The following is a 13,611-nucleotide window of genomic DNA, read 5'->3' as shown; positions in this document are numbered from 1 at the left end:
GTGTATATATATAGTGTTTTGTCTGTGTGTATGCCTGCAGGCCAGAAGAGGGCACCAGATCGCCTTACAGATGGTTGTGAGCCACTATGTGGTTGCTGGGAATTGAACTCAGGACCTCTGGAAGAGCAGCCAGCGCTCTTAACTGCTGAGCCATCTCTCCAGCCCCCAAACTGAACCAGTTCTAAGTGACAAAAAGTTCACCAGTGTCTAGAATATTCTGTCTCCTCAGTCCACAAAGAAACTGCGCATACTGTATAATCCCTCCCATGCCTTGCTCATAATGACCAGTTTGCTGCGTGCGTGCGTGCGTGTGCTGGTGAGAGTGGACACGTTACATAAAGAACGTGATGCATCTTGCCTTCCGTCCTGTCTCTGCTGCTGTGCTATATAATCCAGGCCAGCTGGCCTTGCCCTTTGGAGCCGACTAGTCTCCTGTCTCCACGTCCCATCTCTCCGTGTCACAGGAGTGCTGGTTTACAGACGTGTGCTGCTACACCCTGCTTTTACGTGGATTCTGGGGAGCAAATCTGGATTTTTAGGCTTGTGTGGCTAGTACCTTTACCGCCTGCCCCCAGCCGTCTCCATGGCCTTCCTCTGTAAGGAAGGCCACATTTTGTTTCTCCGTTTGGCTGTTCCCTCTGTTGCTGTCATCTTTGGGAATAGTGCCACTGTGGCGTTCATAGTCAAGACTCTGTGAGTCTCTGGTTTTAGTTCTTTTGAAAATAGAATTTCTGGGTCGTGTGTTTAAGTTTTTGAGGAACTGCCGTTAATGTGGATTTTCAAGGCAAATCTAAGCCAGACGTTCAGGTCTGGGCCTATAGTCACAACATTCAAGAGACCACAGGTGGAACCAGCCCGAATTGTGCAGTGAGTTCTAGTTCATATATAATAAATAAGTAGACAATACTAAACTCTGAAAGAACCTCCAGGTTTACAGAGAGTTTGAGTCTGTGTCCTAGATAATCCACCAGTTACTTCCACCTGGAGTTAATTTGCAGTTGGGGAGGGCATGTTTTTGAGATAGGTTGTCACTACGGAGCCCAGATTAGCCTTGAACTCTTGCTTGCCCTGTCTCAGCCTTCCAAACGCTGGTTTTTTACACAGCCTTATGCCACTGGCCAGGGTGGCTATTGTCAACCTTGTATTTACAGGGGAGGCAGGGATCTTGGACAGGATCCCATGATTCACCAGAGGCAATGGCAGTGTTTGAACTTAGATCTGTCTCTAAACTTCATCCCTCTGCATCCCGAGTTGTAAGTGGAGTGCGCCCCCTCCCCACCCCAGTGGCTGTAAGGAAGCCCAGCACAGGAACTCTGGCCAGCCATGGAAAGGCGAGCTGCTGGTCTGGATAGGAACGGAGTGCCAGTAGGGCCTGGAGCTCCTACCCGCCCTGCAGCTCCTACCGGCCCTGCATGCTAGCTGTCTGCACCCCCACCTGCCTCAGACTCGAGACAGCTGCAAAATCCAAACATGAACTAAAAGAATATCTAAGTACTGTGGGCACAGTTCATGTTTGGATTTTGCTCTTTGTTATTCCTCTGCCTCAGAAAGTAAGCCGTGGTTGCTTAGTAGGCTTTTAAAACCAAGGTGAGGCTGGATGATGGTGGCACACGCCTTTAACCCCAGCACTCAGGAGGCAGAAACCGATGGCTCTCTGTTAGGTTGAGGCCAGCCTATTCTACAGACTAAGATCCAGGACAGCCAGGGATACACAGAGAAATGGTATCTTGAAAAAATTTGAAGAAGGAGGAGGAGGAAAGAAGAAGAAGACATACTGTCTCAAAAAAATTTGGAGACAAAGAAGACATAAGGCATAAAACCAGGGTGAGGGCTGGAGAGATGGCTCAGCAGTTAACGGTGATCTGAGTTCGATTCCCAGCACCCATGCTGGGCAGTTTGCGACTCCTGTAACTCTGGTTCTCAGGAATCCACCACCTGTAGCCTTTGCGTACTCCTTCACTGAAGTGCGCAAGCCCCTCCAATTAAACTTAAGTGCCAGGCACTTAAGTTTCCTTCCCAGCACTCGGGAGGCAGGCAGGCGAATCTCTGTGAGTTCGAGGCCAGCCTGGTCTACAAGAGCTAGTTCCAGGACAGCTAGGGCTGATACAGAGAAACCCTGTCTCGAAAACCAAAATAAATAAATAAGTAAAATCTAAATTGATAAAGTCAGGGTGATCTGTCGCTGTGGCCTTGTGTGAGGAGCTCAGGCTCAGGTGGGATTCTGCAGGCCCTCCTTCCTTATTTCTAGACTATAGAGGCATGCACCACCACTGCCCGGCACAGTTGATTTTAACTTTTCTTTTTCTCTTTTCTCAATGGTTAGCTGTCAAAAGCCAAATGGTCCTATAGCGCCCGTGCTGCTACAAGGCGGTCTGCGAGCCGGGAATGAAGCTGGAGACTTAAAAACAGAGACACGGTGGGGGGTGGGGGTGAGACATGGGTCACTCTTGATACAAGAGTGCCACACTTTATTATGCTCAGGGGCAGCTTATATAGGGATCCTTAGCCACGCCCAGCTCTCGGGATCTTTCAGCTGCAGACCTCATCAGAACCCACTCCCCTGCCATCAAGGTCTCGTGCTCAGAGCAACTGTGGGCACAGGTGTTTTGCTCAGTTCACTCCAGCAGGCAAAGGGTCCCTATATGGCTTCCCCTGAGCACAATAAAGTGTGGCACTCTTATATCAAGAGTGACCCATGTCTCCGTGTCTGTGCGTGTGCGTGCGTGCGTGCGTGCGTGCGTGCGTGCGTGTGTGTGTGTGTGTGTGTGTGTGTGTGTGTGTGTTTTTAAGTCTCCAGCTTAGTTCCCGGCTCGCTTACCGTCTTGTAGCGGCACGGGCACTACAGGACCATTCGACTGTTTACAAGTGAAGGCTCCCAGCGAGATTGGATTTTTACAGCTAGTCATTACTCTGGTCACAGGAGAAACGTCCTTAATTATGAAGAGGAATTTTAGGCTAGGGATTTAGTTCAGCTGGTGGGGTACTCACTTGGTCAAGCCTTCAGGAAGCGCTGGGTTTGATCCTCGGAACTGAATACACAATGGCAGTGCACACTTGTGGTCCCAGCATTCAGGAGGTGGAGTCCGCAGGACAGAAGTGCAAGGTTATTCTAACTACTTAGAGATTCAGGGCTGGTCTAGGGGGCGGCAAGATGGCTCAGCAGGTGAAGGTGCTTGTCCCTAAGCCTGCCAACTTGAGCTCAGCCACCAGAACTCATATGGTAGGAGAGAACAGACTCTATCAGGTTGTCCTCTGACCGCCACACGCTCTCTGTGGCAAGTAAGCACATACAGTAAATAAATAAACGTGGGATTTTGTTGCTTTTCTTTTCTTTCTTTCTTTTTTTTTTTTTTTTTTTTTTTAAAGATTAGAGGCTAGGAAGATGGCTCAGTGATTAAGAGTATGTGCTGCTCTTGCAGAGAACCCTGGTTTGGTTCCAGGCACCCCCTTGGTGGCTCAGAACCATCTGTAACTCCCAATTCTAGGGGATTAGATGTTCCTCCCTGGCCACTGCAGGCAATGGGCACATATGAGGTGCACAGGCATAAGTGCAGGCACAGCACCCATCCGCATAAAAGAGAAATAACCCTTCGAAAAACACAAAAGCCTGCTGAAGTCTGGGAGCCAGGAGATGATTGCTATGGTGTCTGGTGCCCAGCAGAGGGCACCAGACACTGGCAGCATTGCGTACAAAGTACTTCAGGCAGGGTAGGTATGCATGGAAGGAGGGTTGGAGACCCCCCTGTGGCTTGGCTATTGATAACTGCCTTGCTACCCGATAAACGAAAAACTTGCCAAGTTTTAGCCCATCTAACTCTGGAAGTTCTCAGCCACAAAACTACCCAGATCCAGGTATTTTTAGTATTTGGCGCATCTGGTGCTGCTTCTCATGCGTCTGAAAACAGCTTCTGTCGTCTTGCTCTTTGCTCAGATGCTTCTGATGAGCAGAATTCACAGTCTCCGATGGAAAACTCAATCAACAGTTCAGAAAAAGTGGAACGGCAGCCATCTGCAGAGTCGGGGTTGGCAGCGGAAACTTCGGCAGTCTCTCAGGTATCCATCCGCAGTCAGCCTCGGTGGGGCGGAGCTAGGCTTCTCCGTGGTCCACTAAAGTCGAGCTGCTTCACTGTCGGACAGCTGGAACACTGCTTGTCCACTGGACAGCGGCTGAATGTGTTAGCCTCTGTCACCAGGGCCACCGTGCTAGGAGGGACTCGTGGTCCTGCTTCAGGAAGCCTCTGGGGTAGAGCATGCACACTCGTGTTCTAGTCTCAGCTTAGTGACGGTATTTTTTGGGTCCATGAAAGTATCACCTCATCCCAGTGACCCCATGTCTTTTAAGATGGAAGATTCCATCTCAGAAACCTGAAGGCCAGATAGGTTCTTCTTTGGAATTTTGCTTCTGATCCAGCCCCCTGCTCAGATCCCCTCTGTGTTGTAACTGAACATCAACATCTCTTGGATTGTTCAGTGCAAAAATAAGACCCAGGGGCAGGAGGTAGAATTTTTTTTAAATATTTATTTATTATGTATACAATATTCTGTCTGTGTGTATGCCTGCTGGCCAGAAGAGAGCACCAGACCTTATTACAGATGGTTGTGAGCCACCATGTGGTTGCTGGGAATTGAACTCAGGACCTTTGGAAGAGCAGGCAATGCTCTTAACCTCTGAGCCATCTCTCCAGCCCCAGGAGGTAGAATTTTTAAAAAGATGTTAGATTCAGAAGCATCAGCTGTGTGTAACTCGGTGGTAGAGTACTTGCCTCGCATGTCCCATCATAAAAAGGGGAAAGAAGAAAAATCTTCCTCGCTCTGGGGCCAGGACGACCCCTTTTTGCTGGCCTGAGTCTATTGTTCAATCTTCCTGAGAGCCCAGGACTTTCCTCGTCTCTGTCTTGATGTGGAGCAGCCCGAGCTGACTCACCCTGCTAGATCTTCCGCTCAGCAGAAGGCTGCTCCTTCAGACAGGACCCAACAGCCCTGGCAGCACCTTTGCCCACTTTGTCTTCTTATATCTGTGTCTCCCTTTAAAAAGCGAACCAGGAAGCCAGGTGTGGTGGCGCAGGCCTTTAATCCCAGCACTTGGGAGGCAGAGGCAGGCTGATGGCTGTGAGTTCAATACTAGTCTAGTCTAGATATTGGGTTCCCAGCCAACTAGGACTGCATAGTGACACCCTGTCTCAAAGAAGCCGGAGGGTGAGCAACGAGATGACGCCACTGATCAAGGCACTGCGCCAGCCTGATGACCTAAGTTCAAAATCTAGGACCCATGTAGTGGAAAGAGAAAAATGACTCCCTCAAGCTATCCTCTGACCTCTCTGCACATGTTGTTACATGCACACATGTCCATGTGCATACCCAGTACATATAAAGAATGAATGTAATAAAACATTAAATTAAATTCCAAGGTAGTGAGGAAGAGAACCTGCTTCCCTGATGCCAGGCCTTGTCCAGAGTCCTCAGAGAACGCTCACTCAGCCTTCTGTTTGGTTCTGATGCCCAAACTGGTGCCTCTTTGACACAGTTAACACAGCACATGCTACAGACGAAGCCCTATTCCAGGATTAGGGTGGCTCAGGTAGAGAAGTTTCATAGACAGACGCAGGACACTAAGCCTCTGTCTGGACAGATGGCGTGGGTTGATGCAGAGAAACATGAGAGGAGCCTGGGAGACTTGGGCTCTCTTTAGATTGAGAGGAGTCTCCTGTACCTGAAGTTTGAGAACCATGAGCCCAGGAGAGTACAGGCTTCGAGGGGTGGGATGAGTGGAAAGAGGGGGCTGTCCATGCACAGGCTTTATTCCACGCCTGTGATGACATGAAGACATCACAGAGGCCAGGGAGCGCCGTTTGGTCTCGGGTGATGGCTGAGGTCTGAGAGACCAGAGGTGACAGCTGGTGAGTGAATACCCTTTGGGGTGTCATAAGACTTCTGGGGAATTCAGTGACAAGGATGGACAAGGATGGACCCCTTTCCCCAGAATAATGTCCCTGTGTCCACTCGTCATGAGCTCAGCATTTGCAGCAAGCCGGGTGCCTGTACCTGAGGGACACACAGCACCTTCCTTCCGCTCGGGTGCTTCCCTCCACGGTTACAGATAGGAAGACTAGTCACAAGGGAAACATGGTCTAGGTTTGTGCATCAAAGGCCAGGGGCTAAGTACAGAGGGAACACCCCGTGTCGCGGTTCAGAGTAACAGTGGTCATAGAGTAGGTGGGTTTCACACGCTCTCCAAAGCATTTGGGTTTCAAGTTTGCTGTGTGTCTGGAACCTCCCCTCCCCCCAGGTAGAGCTGAGTAGTTTTCTCTTGCTTCCCTCTGGAACCAGTCTGCTGTCCCACCGGTGTCCTAACTGCCCTCCCTGCTTCTACTGACCCCAGTCCCTTCTCTTCTTCCCCCGAAGGATTTGGAAGGAGTGCCACCCTCTAAAAAGATGAAGCTGGAATGTTCTCAGCAGAACTCTGAAGAGATGTAGATGCCCAGTGGAACCCTTTGGTCCATGTTTCATGGCAGGTACATCAGCAGGCTTAATTCTAGAACGCTGCTCAAGCGATTCCTCTTGGGCGCGAACAGAACTAACGTTTCAAGTTTACTAAGTGCAAATCCAAGAAAAACCTAGAACGGTGGAACTTCTCAGACGCTGGCGAGCTCTGCTGTGAAGAGAAACACTCGAACCTTCAAGTGACTGTCCTTGGGAAGTGGGCCGACAGCTCAGGAGTGTCTGCACACTGTCTCGGAAGCCAAGATTACATTTGTGTTGCTGCTGTATCCCCTGCCCCCACTTCTCTATTTAATGATATAAGCTATTTGAGGGTGGTACCAGTCAGGAATTTGCTTTTCATAGGGGCTTTTTCACTCTTCAACCAATTCCTTCCGCTTTCTTTTTTTGTGCCTTGTACCCTAGAGGTTACCTCTGGCATGCTTCCTGGTTTTTGCATCTCTCCTGGCAAAGTGCCCATTCATTTTGGTTGGCTGCTGCCCCCTTCCTGTCTCTCTCCTCCCTGCCCCGAGACTGCTTCAGAGCAGGTGGGGTAGAGAACAGGAGATCAGGCACCTTCAGTGGCTCCTGGTTCAGGTGGGCAGTGTTTGGGCACACCCTGCACCCTACCTGGAGCCAGCCCCAACTCCCAGGGCCCCTAGGGCTCCAAGTCTCAGCCTCGCTTCCCAAGGGCTGGCCTCCTTGGTTCAGGACACGCCCTCACCTCCTGGAGCCTTGGAGGCTAGGGGTTTACAAGCCACAGTAGCCCAGATTGACATGCAAAGCCTTTAGATTCTTCTGGCACTTCCACCCTATCTCCCCCACTCTAGTCACACTGGCACTGCTTTCTCCAGGCCCTCCGAGGACAGAATGGCTGACTGCGAGCTTGTCTCCTTAGGATCATACAGGGCTGGGGAGGTTGGGAGCAGGCAGCAGGAATAGCTGGTGCTGAACTCTCCCACAGGACATTGCTTGGATTTCAAATCCATGGAAACCTGATGCCCTTCGTCCCTGTCCTCCCACGCCCCAGATCCCAGACAAGATGCTCCTGGCATCATGTTCTGACTCTCAGAGGCAACAGGTGGGTGGAGTCTCATTTCCAGCATGAGCTGTCAGCCTCCACTGGGGAGCGGACCTTAACAATTGGGCCTCAAAGGCCAGAACCAAGGCACCGAGGAACTGGGAAGATTTGCACACAGCCCCAGAAAGGAGCCACGGAGGCTCCCTCTTCCCCTGCACTCACTTGCACCGAGACAGCTTTCTCTCACTCAGTGGAGACACCCCTTGGACAGCTGCCCAACTGTTGAGTTCTGAGGCCTGGTTTGCTCTTAATTCCTCCACGGACCCCTCAGACCTGACGGCTTCCCCCGCTTCTTTCTGCACTGGAGCACTGACTCCCTACGAGTTGTATGTTGGGGTGGGGGGAGCGGGGTGTTTGTTTTTGTTTTTTGTTTTGTTTTGTTTTGTTTGCTAATTGGTGCATATTCAGGTACCACCTTGTGACGTGTGGATCTTTCTCCCAGTCATCATGAGAAGTGTCTGCCAGGCTCCATTTTCTAAGAGTTTCTGAGGGGAGGAAAGCTCCAACTTCTTTTTCTGTTTTCAAGGGAGCTGTCTATTTCCTATACTCACGAAGAATCAAAATGTTCCTGAATTTTAAATACCTCATGCAAAAATATCTCCTGAAATAAGGGAAGAAAAAAAAACTTTGAAATCTTAATGTTGAAGTTAGCAATGCTAAAATGTTTCTGTCTTAAAAAAGAAAATTCTTGTACTTAGCAATTTTGCCCCTCAGGCAGTCAGTTCTATGAAGAACTGTGTTCTGTGTCTTTGCTGGAAAGCAACCAGATGCACGACCTCCAACATATCTCAAGGTCAAGGCGGCTTTACCTCCAGATTCTAGAGCTAGGGCAACATTTTTCTTTTGCAGCAAAACTCCATTTTGGTGAAAGATGAATTTGGATATTTATTTCTTTTTCTGGGAAACAAGCGGTTACAACACACAGCTGAAGGAGAGCCCAGCACATGCATCCACGGAGCCAGCAGGGCGGCCAGGGCCACCTGCACCTCTTCTGTCCACTGCAGCCTCTCCGGACAGTCAAGAGGAGTTGATGCAGTTGAGGATGAAGACAACGACGAGGTCCACGGTACCGAGGCTGTATTAGTTTTTCTCTGAAGTGCCTGAAGGTAGGAATGGGCTGTTGATGGGGACCATTCGGGTGCCCCCGACGGCCACGCCAGGCAAAGAGCCAGCAGCCTTGCACTGCACGCTGGCCAGGAAAGCCTTCCACGCGGAGCGGTCAGACTGCAAAATCAATGTGCTTCCTTCCCCGCCACGGTCCTCTCTCCGGAGCCGATGGTCCCCATCCCCGAACCCCCGCCCTCATCCCCGCCACAGAATCTAAGACCTTTCATCTGGCCGAGCCAGGGGCTGGGGATCCTAAACAAATGCCTTCCGTGGACATCAGGCCCCATGGCCTAAAGGGCTCCCAGGGCAAACATCCCCCAAAACTTGAAGGTGGGGGAATGGCGGCTACACATTCCACAAAGTGCTGGCACTTACACCCACAACCCGGAAGGCTATTGACCGGTTCCTAGAGGGTGGTGACTGCCCATCAGACGGTGTCATGGTTTGGAATGTTAGTTATCGCCGAGGACCTGGTTAGAGATATAAAGACCTTTTTTTCACTGTTACCTTTTTTTTCCTCTCTTACAGTTTTTTTTGGTGTGTTGTACAGCAGTATAATTTTTCTCTTATTTATTCCATCGGTAGATATTGTTTGTACAATGTACAATGGTTTCATTTCAGAAAATAAAAAAAATTCAGATCATGAGTTCCATGGCTTAACCTATTATAATAAAGAATAAAATCAGGTGCATAAAGAGGATGGATGCCTGCTCTGGCTGCTTCTGCACAAGTCTGGAACGTTCCTTGTAAGAGACTCTGCTGCCAGCCAGAGTTATGATAGCTGCCATTATTAAACACCGGGTGGGTGCCAGGCCAGCCACTAGACACTCCTTTTTGTGGGTGTGTGTTGTCAGTCACCTTGTGCACCAGAGTAGACAGCAGAGTTGTACCTTGTCCAGTTTGTGCAGCCAGGTAGAGCTCCAATCTATGTCTATACCTGGGAGCCAGGACTGGGCAGGCTGAGGCAGGGTGATTGCTGAGAGTTCAAGGCCTAGACTACTTAGCAAATAGCAAGCTAGCCAGGACTACATAGCAGACCATACCTTCTGGGTTCAGTCCTCATCACCAGGTAAAACAGCATGGTCACACCAGGAAAAGGAGCAGGAGGGTTTAGAAGCTCAAGGTTTAGCCAGGCGGTGGTGGCGCACACCTGTAATCCCAGCACCTGGGAGGCCGGGGCAGGCGGATCTCTGAGAGTTTGAGGCCAGCCTGGTCTACAGAGAGTTCCAGGATAGCCAGAACTGTTTCACAGAGAAACCCTGTCTCGAAAAACAAAAACCTAAAACAACAAAAAGAAGTTTGAGGTTTTCCTATCTACAGCGAGTACCAGGTGAGCCTGGGATACAGGACACCCAAACAGAAAAAAAAAACAGATTCTGTCATGGCAGCAATTCTGGTGAGCAAATACTGAAGAGGGTGAGAAGGAGGAAGAGGAAGAATCAAAGCCAGCTTCGACCATACCTTTAAGGCAGAGGCAGGACCGTGGTTCTGCTCCTTGTACCCACAGAGCAGCTCACAGCCATCTATGACTCCAGTTCTACGGGGCCCAACACACTCCTGGCGTCTGTAGGTAAAACATTGATACACATAGATCTGAAAAGTGAGCAAATCTTCAAAGGGTGGACAGCAGCTGGGGGTGCTGATGAGATGATTTGGCCCTATGACTCTCACATTCCTAACGCTGCAACCCTTTAGTACAGTTCCTCATGTTGTGGTGACCCCCCCCAGCCGTAAAATGAGTTTCGTTGTTAGCCAGATAGTGATGGCAGCACACACCCTATTTGTCACAGCGCTTGGGAGGCAGAGGCAAGTGGATCTCTGAGTTCAAGGCCTGCCTGGTCTATATAAGTGAGTTCCAAGACAGCTGGGGCTACACAGAGAAACCCTGTCTGGAAAAAAAAAATAAAATAAAAAACTTATTTTCGTTGCTACTTCATAACTAATTTTGCTACTGTTATGAATCTAATGTAAATGTCTTGTGTTTTCCGATGGTCTTAGACGAACCCTGTGAAGTGGGTTGTTCCACTGACCCCACAGGGGTCACGACCCACACATTGAGAACCTCTGACTTACAGGAAAAGGCCCTAGTGAGCTGAGTTTGATTCCCAGGCCCCCACATGGTAGAAGGAAAGAACTGACTGCCACAGCTGCCCTCTGACCTTCACACCCACCTTGGCACATGTATATCTGCACACATGCGCACAATAAATGTAATTTTAAAAAATCAAAGGTGGGCTGGTCCTGAGTTCAATTCCCAGCAACCACATGGTGGCTCACAACCATCTGTAATGAGATCTGGTGCCCTCTTCTGGCCTGCAGGCATACACGCAGACAGGATATTGTATACATAATAAATAAATAATTTAAAAAAAAAAATAAAAAATAAAAAATCAAAGGTCTTGGTTTATAGAGTGCTTGCCTAACAAGCTTGAAGCCCTGGGTTTGATTCTCAGCACCATACAAACAGGATTGGTACAAACCTTTAATTCTAGAACACGCAAGAGGATCATAAGTTCAAGGTCCTCCTCAGTTCCACATTGTGTTTGAGTCAGCCTGGGCTAAAGACTCTCCCCCCCACACACAAAAAATTGAATCTTCAGCATTGCAAATATGCTATTTTCTCTGGGGCGGGGGGAAGTTCTCCTGGTTTTTGTTTTGGGGTTCATTTTGTTTTGCTTTAGGATTTTTAAGACAAGGGTTCACTCTCCAGCCAGGACTAGCCTTGCACTGTTCCCCTTTGGATTGCAAGGGGGTCCCCACACTTCAGGTCTTGTTTTTGCTTTAAAGCAGGGTCTTGCTATGTAGCCTAAATTGCTTTAGAAGTTGTGATCCTCCTGTCTCAGCCTCTAAAGTGTTAGGGTTAGAGGTCTGTACATAGGTATATGTACCACCATGTCTGGCTCAAAAAAAAAAAAAAATCCCAGCCGGCTGGTGGTGGCACATCCCTTTAATACCAACATTGAGGAGGCAGAGGCAGGCTGATCTCTGTGAGGTCGAGGCCAGCCTGGTGTACAGAGTGAGTTTCAGGACAGGCTCCAAAGCTATACAGAGAAAGCCTGTCTCTTAAAACAACAAAACTTCCCCCTCCTTCCAGATCTGTGTTCCCTCGTGGAGATTACTGAAGTTTCCTCCGCTGTAGGGGTTTCTAGCCTATAGCAGAGACTCACTGGATTATAGTGGGGACACAATTGTAGCCTCGCCTTGACCGTACCTGGGCTTCTGGTCACTGGTGGTCAGGCCCAAAGCAGAACCCCTGGCTTGTTCCCGGCAGTCCCTCATGGGCTCTTTCTGGCCTGTGCAATCTCACTTCTTCCAGCCGAAACTTGGCTCTGGTCCCGGGTGGTGAGCGTAGGAAGTTTGTCCAAGAGGTCTGGGAAGATGAATGTTTTCTCCTTGGAGCTAACGAGCTGCCTGTCCTTCCCGCTCCAGTCCTCTTCCGTGTACCCAGGTTCTTACCAGAACTGGTCGCTCGGCTAAATCAACTCCCACCAGGGAAGGTTCAACTGTACAAAACACAAATCACAGGGACTTTGTTTACTTAACGGGGGAGGGGGGGGAGAAAGCAGAATCCACTGGCACAGCTGGTGCACTTGAATGTGCACCAAGCCTTGTTCCCTGCCTGCTCGCTCTCCCACACTCTCTGAGAATCTTGCCCTCTCTTCCCCATGCCTCTACTCTCCAGTCCTTGTCTCTGTTCTGCTTCGCTTTCTCCATGGCTCTGGAGCTGCTTTCCCTTATCGAGAAGTCATGCGCAGAGCCGGCTTTTGTTGAGCCCCATCTGTGTGTCTGGCCCTAAGCAGCTATGACTTGCACTCGGCAGACAGCGAGCCAGAGCCCTAAGAAAGCTGCCCAGTCTGGGTCAAGCGGGGGGGGGGGGGGGGGGGGGGGGGGGGGGGGGGGTGTTCTGAAGGCAGAGGTCATGAAGCTCCTAGGAGAATGGAGGAACCCTAGGGAGGGAAATAAGACCCCCCCCCCACTTTCCCCGGTTAACTGGAAGGAGTTGGTGGTGGTTTCTGAGTCCAGACTCTGCTTGAGAAGGGACAGTGTTGCCACTAAACAGCAGGGACTGAAAAGGGCTACGCCAGCAGTGGAGGCAGGGCAGAAGGGAACTGGGACATTGTTAAGAATGTCTTGTGTATTCCCCAGTGAGCTGAAAACAGCCAATATTGCAGCTACATAATAGCAGGGATGGGTTAGTGGCTGACGAAGGCAGACCAAAAAGAAAAAAAAAGTTCAAGTTAGCCAACAGTGTCATATGGAGGTCAGTGGTAGATTTGAGGGCGGGTTGTAGATTCTACAGGCCAAGTTTAACTTCAAGGCTCAACACACTACCTACCTTGTCCAGTTGCATTCCTCCGTGCGTCCACTAGGGGTCGCCCTTCATCACTGTCTTTCTAATGGTTTGCCTGGGCTGTCCAGTTGACATAATCCCGCCTCTAGACTACAACTATTGGTTGAGGGATGGATGCATAAACCTAAAGAGATCCAATGAGAGCTAGCCCTAGGAATTTCCTGAGCACTGACTGGTGCAATGACGGCTACTGGAGCCAGGGTACAGGTTGTTAAATTTGACTGAAGCCAACATAATGTTGTTGAGAGGCTGAGGTTGCGCTTCCTGAGCGCAGCATTTGGGAGAGACCCCCAGTTGCCTCTCTCCAACCTGTTGGTTCTATAATCCAATAAATGCCCTGGAAGGATAAGACCAGTTTGTGCGAGTCTTCGTCCTAGGGCTCAGAGTGCCTATTTGATGACTCCAGTCTTGACCGAGCCCTCCAACTTGGAGTCCTCTTTGCTAAGTCTACAAGCTAAGACTGTCTGCCCCTGCTCTAAATCAAACCCCGTTTAGAGCTCCCGTGTGACAAGGACTTGGAAGTTTCACAGCTGGGGACAAGAATATAAACAGAATAGCAGATCCTAATTCGAGCCATATATACAGCCTCTTCTAG

At 49.8% G+C, this 13,611-nt stretch overlaps 1 protein-coding gene across 4 annotated transcripts in view; it reads left to right on the top strand.

Moving 5' to 3' along the window:
- Bcl7a (BAF chromatin remodeling complex subunit BCL7A) overlaps nucleotides 1–9,311 on the top strand; it is a 33,682-nt gene extending 24,371 nt beyond the window's left edge. For 2 of the 4 annotated variants that reach the window (XM_050146402.1, XM_050146401.1), the window contains exons 6-7: nucleotides 3,932–4,053; nucleotides 6,403–9,311. In XM_050146402.1, the coding sequence (XP_050002359.1) occupies nucleotides 3,932–4,053; nucleotides 6,403–6,474 (194 nt within the window). In that variant the 3' untranslated portion in view covers nucleotides 6,475–9,311. The remainder of the gene's footprint in view (nucleotides 1–3,931; nucleotides 4,054–6,402) is intronic. The other 2 variants (XM_050146404.1, XM_050146403.1) reach the window with 2 other exon arrangements.
- Nucleotides 9,312–13,611: the final 4,300 nt, after the last annotated feature.

Source organism: Alexandromys fortis, unplaced genomic scaffold (genome assembly GCF_014885135.2).
Source record: "Alexandromys fortis isolate MF-2015 unplaced genomic scaffold, M_Fortis_MF-2015_v1.1 scaffold_56, whole genome shotgun sequence".
Classification (NCBI taxonomy): domain Eukaryota; kingdom Metazoa; phylum Chordata; class Mammalia; order Rodentia; family Cricetidae; genus Alexandromys; species Alexandromys fortis.
This window is presented reverse-complemented; position numbering and strand designations above follow the sequence as displayed.